Source organism: Amblyomma americanum, chromosome 7 (assembly GCF_052857255.1).
Source record: "Amblyomma americanum isolate KBUSLIRL-KWMA chromosome 7, ASM5285725v1, whole genome shotgun sequence".
In the NCBI taxonomy this organism is placed as follows: Eukaryota; Metazoa; Arthropoda; class Arachnida; order Ixodida; family Ixodidae; genus Amblyomma; species Amblyomma americanum.
The window spans coordinates 79,329,808-79,337,368 of record NC_135503.1 but is presented as its reverse complement, the minus strand read 5'-3'; the positions used below and the strand labels follow the sequence as shown (position 1 = coordinate 79,337,368).

At 43.4% G+C, this 7,561-nt stretch overlaps 1 protein-coding gene across 1 annotated transcript; it reads left to right on the top strand.

The window, feature by feature from the left end:
• The first annotated feature begins 1,021 nt into the window (after nt 1–1,021).
• On the top strand, nt 1,022–7,356 carry LOC144097267 (uncharacterized). Its single transcript, XM_077630009.1, has 5 exons — nt 1,022–1,237; nt 2,382–2,533; nt 3,949–4,016; nt 5,547–5,630; nt 7,013–7,356. Exons 1-5 carry the CDS (start codon nt 1,058–1,060, stop codon nt 7,141–7,143), a joined length of 615 nt encoding a protein of 204 aa, XP_077486135.1. The 5' UTR covers nt 1,022–1,057; the 3' UTR covers nt 7,144–7,356.
• Nucleotides 7,357–7,561: the final 205 nt, after the last annotated feature.

The following is a 7,561-nucleotide window of genomic DNA, read 5'->3' as shown; positions in this document are numbered from 1 at the left end:
TCCAGCACCTCTACCGGATATGACTTAGTGGTCACGGCAGGCAGTCAAGAAGAGAGAGTGAAAACTCCCTTCTCTAAGGATTGCTCATTTGGGTGAACTTGCGTCCTGAAAAGAAACTACACAAGTGTGGCGAACTGGGCTTGTTGGGGAAGTTTCATGCTTAAAACAGCGCGAAAGACGGAACAAAAGAAGGAGACAAAACAAGCACTTGTTTTGCATCCTTCTTCTGTCCCGTATTTCGCGCTATTTTAAGTATGAAAAGAAACAGAGATTCACAGCAGCGATAGCAACAAGAGTCGCTTAGGGCGAACTTGTGTCCCTAAAAGACACTAATATCGACAGCAGTAGTAGCAGCAAGCAGGCGCTCAGCGATGATTGAAGACCATAATTCCCGTTGCTATCGGCAACGCTCAATTTTCAGGTGCCGACGAACTGTGGAGATGAGATTTCTAAAACTCCGACAGGAATCTCGAACGTGGCAAAAGCTGTTGAGCGCAGCTGTAATTGAGAAATCTCGTCGCTTCTTTCATGGCACATAAAGCGATAAGGCCGAGTGCCGGATTTTCTGCACAAAGAGAGCCTTAACGGTATTGCGTTAAATCTTCAACAAGGGAGCATTTGCTTATCGCGCAGCAGCATCGGCTAGTGGCCATGGGTGTGGGCGAAACTTCGCTGTTAACTTTAGTTGAATCTCTCCGACTTCAAGAGAGCTTTCTGCTGGCTGAATGGGATGAGTATATCATACAAGTACCAAATCGTACAAACAGATACATGTAAAAGGCATTTTAATTTAGATAAAAACATGTTACGCTTTCAGCGTTCAACTTGAGCGCTAAATTTAAAGCCCAACGTAGCACCGGGACCTTTTTTTTTGCTGCAGCCGTAATCTCCTGCACCGCATATCCTTGCGGATGGGCTCACGTCCGTACGCCTCCAGGCTACGATAAGTTTATTACATTTCCCGGAACTGATGGCTACATTGCCAAGTAGGAGCATCCTGAATAAGACGCCGAATGCAGCGCGACGGATATGGAGCATCCTGAGGAGCTAGAGGTATATGGACGCTTCAAGCAGTTTCACTGAAGTCTGCTCTCCCGGCAGCGTCTCAGTCGCAACAATGTCTCCGCTTGGACGGCTTCTTGTTCTAGCTCTCGGTGCTGTTCTCCTTCGATCAGTGCCGGCTAACGCCTCTCCTGCACCAAGCGATGCCCAAGTAGACACTCCGGACGCCTTGGAGGTAAGGAAGAGAATGCACCACCATCTCGGTTTGGTTTTTTTAGTCTTCAGACGCCGTGAGCTGAGAAACGCTCACAGAACGTAAGACGAGGGTATTGTTGAGTTTAGAATTGTCACTCGGTTTATATTTCAGAGCTTTAAGACACTGTGCAGTAAACGGCAAGACAAAAAAATGATTAAATGCTGATAAACAATGCGTTTGTAACGGAATTCCCCTCGTTTTTCCGACCATTTGCAGCAAATTTATCGTCTGGAACCACTGGTTCCAAGCCTTCGGCACTCGCAGTCTGAAAATAAAAAAAGTAAGCCTTATTCCATGCCCTGGCGCATGTAGTCTGAAAAAAAAAGTAATTCTTATTCCATGCCTTCAGCGCTCGCAGTCTGAAAATAAAAAAAGTAAGTCTTAAAATATTAAGTGTGATGAGAGTCCTAGCACGGCTTTCAGGATATTTACTCCGGAAGACGTTCTAATCAGAATTTTTTATTTATTATATATAGTGGAGGCGCTGCTCTTCTTCGCAGAGGTAGAACTAGGACACAGGGAAGGTTTACTCCAACTCCAGCTTTTCCTTTTCACCGTTAATCTAAGAAGACGGCGGCGGCGAAAGCATCAGTGCGAGATTATTTTGGCTTTATGGTTTCTGGGGGTTTAACGTCCCAAAGAGCTTCAGGCTATGAGGGACGCTGTAGAGAAGGGCTTACCCGCGATACATTAGTGGTGCGGGGAGTCTACTTCTATTAGACTCATCTATATTCTGTAGAGAAGGGCTCCGGAAATTTCAACCATCTGGGGTTCTATAACATGCACTGACATCGTACAGTCCACGGGCCTGTAGAATTTCGCGTCAAACAAAATTCGACCGCCGCGGCCGGTATCGAACCCGCCTCTTTCTGGCCACCAGCCGAGCGCCATAACAAGTGAGATGCCGCGGCGCTGCGAAGTTATTAACACAGTTTTGAAGCTATAAAGTTGCCTAAGTTTTCTTGCAGCATATATCTAATTCCGATAATTTTGAGCCATGCTGACGGCTACTTTACAAAAAATAACAAGAAAAAGAAAACGAAAACCCATAAAAGGTGTCAGAAAAGACTGCACTATTTTTTTGTTTTCGTGTGGGATCTCTATTTCTCTTCCACTTTCGCAGGTAATGGCGGCTGTAGAATATGCTGTGGCCATCAAAGACACCAACACAGACCCTGTATTTAAATGCCTGACTGCATGGCGCCTCACTTACGACGCCAAAACCCCGTCGGCTACCTACGCATGGTCGTTGAACGCTGCAGAAGGCCAGAAAACGTAAATCCTTTCATATCCTCCTGTTGTTTTTCCAGACTAGCAAAATGCACTATTGGGGAAACAACCACGGCAAGCGCTATACAGTTTCACCCCAAGTCAGCCAGGAGGACTAACATTTGATGTTGCTGCTGCAGAAATTCAAGATTTAAACTCGGTAAGATGCCAACCTGACAGAAATAATTGGAGCATAGTGTGACGTTTAGCATGAATTGCAAATAAGAAGGGCCCTGGATAGCTACAAGCTACAGCAGAGAAAAAAAATAATTAAGGTTAAAAATTGGCAGTGGCTTAGCTCGGCTATGCCAGGACATACGTAGCGAAAGCAAGTCGCATACGCATATACGTAGCATATACGTACTTGCACGTAGCATAATGTAGCATAGCTTAGTTAGTCTTGGTTAATCTTGATTGCAAAGTGGGGTTAATAACCGGTAATCGATTGAAAATGTATATAGTAGGCAGTGCCTTCAACCCAAGCTCCAAGCTATAACTGGGAGCGAACACTAGTGCGCCATTGCTGCCGTGTCACAAAAATGCAATATAAAGAAGCTTCCCACCCTACCGACCCATCGACTGTACGCACAAAAGGCCTACAGACAATCGTAGGTGGTGAAAACGAGATATATTAAACTGCTCTTTTAAAATCAACCATCGCCATAATTTACCTGGAAGAGCTGCGCATTGCTTGTGACATTCGTCCCGAAAATTCTTCTTTTGACCTAGTCCAAAAAGACTGAAGCTTTCCCTGAATTCTAAAACTGGACTTACAAGTTGCACTTCAGTCCAAATGTAACAACCGGTCGATGAGCCCTGTTTCGGACCTAAAGTGGACATTGGTGCACAAAAGAATTGCATCAGTGGGTTGTACCAAACCGAAGGGGAACAACATCACTCAGATGTTGAGGGAATCACGCTCGAAGAGATTGTTGTTCCGTGATTGAAAACACAAGCTGCATTGAACACTGCGATATATTACACACCCGGATACGCGCCTTGGCATAGCGCTTTTGGTTGAATTGGTTTTCCCTGTGCGGGCACATCGTTCTTTTCAGTGCTGAAGTAAAGGACGCTTTAGTACAAGTTCGGCAGCTCCCTTCTATAACAAAACACGAAAAGAAAAACCTTTTACACATACAGAAATGTTTATAAATACGTTTCTGTTTAATCTTCAATAGTTGACGCACTGCGAGAATTGTACAAAATCTGTTGATACGTATGCATGACCCTGTCTATCCTAGCCAGCGTGGGACCTATAGATACCACCAAAACCTCGATGCCCCTTCACGCGCTATTCTTTCCACTGTGCGGTATAAAGCACTTTTCGGCTGTGATTTCTAGCTCCAGCTGTTACTTTCTTTTTTAGCAGCACAGGGTATAGAGGCGCACAGCTGATAATAAATTGCGTTTGCCTGCAGGAGAAATGCTACGTTCCAGTATGTGCCAGGTGACACCCCCAATACTGCTCGAGTCGTTGTGAACTCAGGTAAGCAAAGTGACCTCTTTATTGACCAGCCTCAGGTTCTTGTGCACGTCGCGCTTTCTGGAAAAGAAAGACATTGCATGCACAAAAGAAAGGTATACTTGTGGTTTCTTTTTCAATGAAGAATGTGTCTGTGGAAGTTCGCAAAATGGCTAATACTGAGGAAGTAGCAGACATTCGAAACATTTCTTTAGGAGAGCTTGGAAAAAGGCAGCAGAATTTCCAAAGAAACCCTAGTTGGCCAATTAGCTGAATACGCAACTTCACCCATTTACTAAGGGAAGCTTTAGAATTTCCTTTATGGAATGAAATTTGTGCCACATAATAGACAAGGATTAAAGAGAAGCCATAAAGTGCGTGGTCTATTGAACTATGATTGATTCGACGCCCAAAACTGAAAGTAGGTAAATAAAGAACGCAATGACCATTCCCTAAGCATGCGTTTTCTCACACAAGCCAGCTCCAATCTCAGCTGTGGAAACTGCATTCCCGAGGTTACTGCGGCAAACACGGGAAATTGCAAAGGTGGTGTAGCGCTACTACAAATAAATCTAACCGCGAGGCACCTCCTCTATATGTAACCCTTTAGCACTCTTTTTGTGATCGATGACGGCTTATTTATGCGACTGCAATCGCACATGCGCGCTGCAATTAATCTCATCACTGCACTATTATCCTCACTAAAGCCGCATCACTATCTCTCACACCTTATATTTTAATATTTGAGGCTCAGATGAAACTGCCCCTTTAAATGACACTGCCCGTACGCAAAAATTACCTAAGTGCTTTGGCATATAGGCGACTTTATGGGCTTAAATCTCTCTATGTAGATATGTTAAGCTATCAGCGTTTGTCTTTCAGCTAATAATATTTAAGGAGTGCCGAAGCGTTAATAACCGCTGAATTGCAGCACGTGCACTTCAAACAGACCTGGTGCAATCATTCCTCGCTCAAAGCTATGGCACGGGTTCATTTAGAAGCCAAATGTACACTCTTGACAGTAGTATAAACGAAGATTCACGTATATAGAGCTCCATTTCGTGATAATCAAAATTTAATGGTAATTTTTGGCCGCGACAGTGATCTGCTAAGTGCAAGAGTTCTTGCAATTTTTTTGCAGTAATTCCTCGAACACTTCGGCTTGAAAAATTCAGTTTTGAAGAATTAAACTGCAAAAGACTTGGCTTGAGTTGCATACCACGGAGATGAAAACCTGGGTGTGCAATGAAGTTTATTATTTTTTTAGAAAGCTGTTTCCGTGCACAGTCTACACAGGGTCGGTATCTCGCAACCATCCGACATTGCGACCACTTGTCTGCGCTGACAGCGACTGTGGTTGCGGCATCTAAGGCACACCAAAGCATCGGATATGAACTGTGCGCTGACATGCACAACATTTTAAGAGCCTCATCGTTTACCACCGAATATATCTCTTTTATTTTCAAAAGACATTCAGACTTTCCGACTGACACTTCTAAGCGCAGCACACGGTGCATGTTTTCTGGTGTTCAAAATGTACTCCTTGTTTTGCAGACACAATTCACCCTGATGTGATCAGCTACCCCTACACTGACTTCAAGACGTGCGCCGTCATGAAAATCAACTTCCGTGGACATCGTAAGCTTCATTTTTATTGTACTCTTTTTCATAAAGGCGAATCAGCAATCATTATTCTTAAAATGGTCTTATGGATAGGCCCGCCATTTACTCGTTAACGCCCCTATTGATGGCGAAAAGACCGAACCATAAGACTTTTAATGAAAAATAATTTGTCCTTCGATGGTAATAAGCTCGCAAACCTATCCCTCTTGCCCCGTTCTCGTGATAGTGCCTTCTCTGCTGCTTCCGTGATAGCCGTAAGGTTGAGCCTTGCGAGAAAGCACTACAAGACAGTTCCTGTAAGGCCAAGTTGTGCAAGGCGCGTGCAAGCTAGCAGATATGAGCTAGCTACTCCACCTCGAATTAAATGCAGTCTTCTCAAGTTCTTAATTTTATTTGGTTTCGTTAATCATCGCTTTTCAAACATTTTTTTTTATTTTATACAATCGAGCTTAGTTTATTGTCACATCACATTCCTTAGACTCTCATATGTGCGCGACAACAAACCGTTTTGCAATATACAGAATGGAACTATTTTAAAACAACAAATACAGCAAACCGAATCCCAAACTCTTTTCACAGCCAGGGACGGCGCTTCGTGTGACGCACCGACTACGTCAGAAGCATGACTAGAAAAACACTCTTGCGCACGTTGAATGGCTTAGGTTGGGAATGAAAACGACGAGTCCTTTCATAAAATGCCTGAGACGCCCTAAAAATGGCGTAAAAAATTTGATAGTTAAGCGAAGATCGAGTAATAACTTGTGCGTATTCTATGCGACGTCGAAAAGTCTGTTTTTCGTAGAAGTCATCTGAACTTAGACCACTGAAACAGCAATGTTTGAAATCTTATTGCGCCTGATTGAAATGTCACGTGGCAGCCAAACATGGTGGCAGTAATCAGCAACAAAATCCTACATTGTATGTTTCATTAAAATACGGTTGCCTAGAAAAAACTGAGCTCCTCTTTAAGTGAGATAAAGAAAGAAGAGTGGATTGGGCAACAAACGTCAAGTTATGATGTCCTAGCCGAAATTAAATAATGGAAATTGAGATGGACAGGGTGTAAAATATTTAGAGCAAAAGACTGATATTTAGTGGAAGTAAGGTAGTGGATTCCAAGCGAAGGTAAACGTAGCAGGGAACAGCTGAGCGTCAAATCGGCGGATGTTAGGCAGTTTGGTGAGATAAGGTAGCCACAGCTGACGCAGGACACCGTAAATTGGTGACCAGTGGGCGAGGGACTTGTCCAAAAGTAGACCTAGTGGGACTCCTGACGGTTTTTACCACTATACTCTCGCAGACGTGCAATAACCAGCGTGCATTAAGCGGACTAAAATTGATCATATATTACGTTTCGTGCCCACGTAGCGCTTATGAGTTTTGTCTTTTCTTTTCAGATTGCATGCTTTGGACGCTGGATGAAGCAAAGGACTCGATTAAGGAAGAGTGCTTGAGAAAGCACACTGAGATATGTGGTCAAGGCGTTACCCTATACGACAAAGACACGTGCACTAACTCCGTACCTTAAGTGAAGCAAGCTTCAAGACAGGAAATTAAAGAAAGAGTGACGAAGGCAAAGAAAATAAACAACCGCGTTAGCAATGCGCGAAATGTTATCGCAGTAGTGAACTATACAAAAATTCATTATAGATCGCTGAGCAGCAGAAATTTATCTCTATTTATGTGCGACATTTACAGCAAAGGACCGGACCGGCTTTGTGAACGTAGAATATATATATATATATATATATATATATATATGAAGGGAGCCAACAGTCACCGAAACCAAGGTGCATAGGGGAACGTTAATTTTTTTATGTGTTATGCTTATCAGTGGGATAATAATACTTAGATTAATAAATCGCTTAAAGAAAATTACTTATAAAGCAGCAGAAAAAACAACCATGCCGCCGATGGGATCCGAACCCACGACCTCCGAACCCACG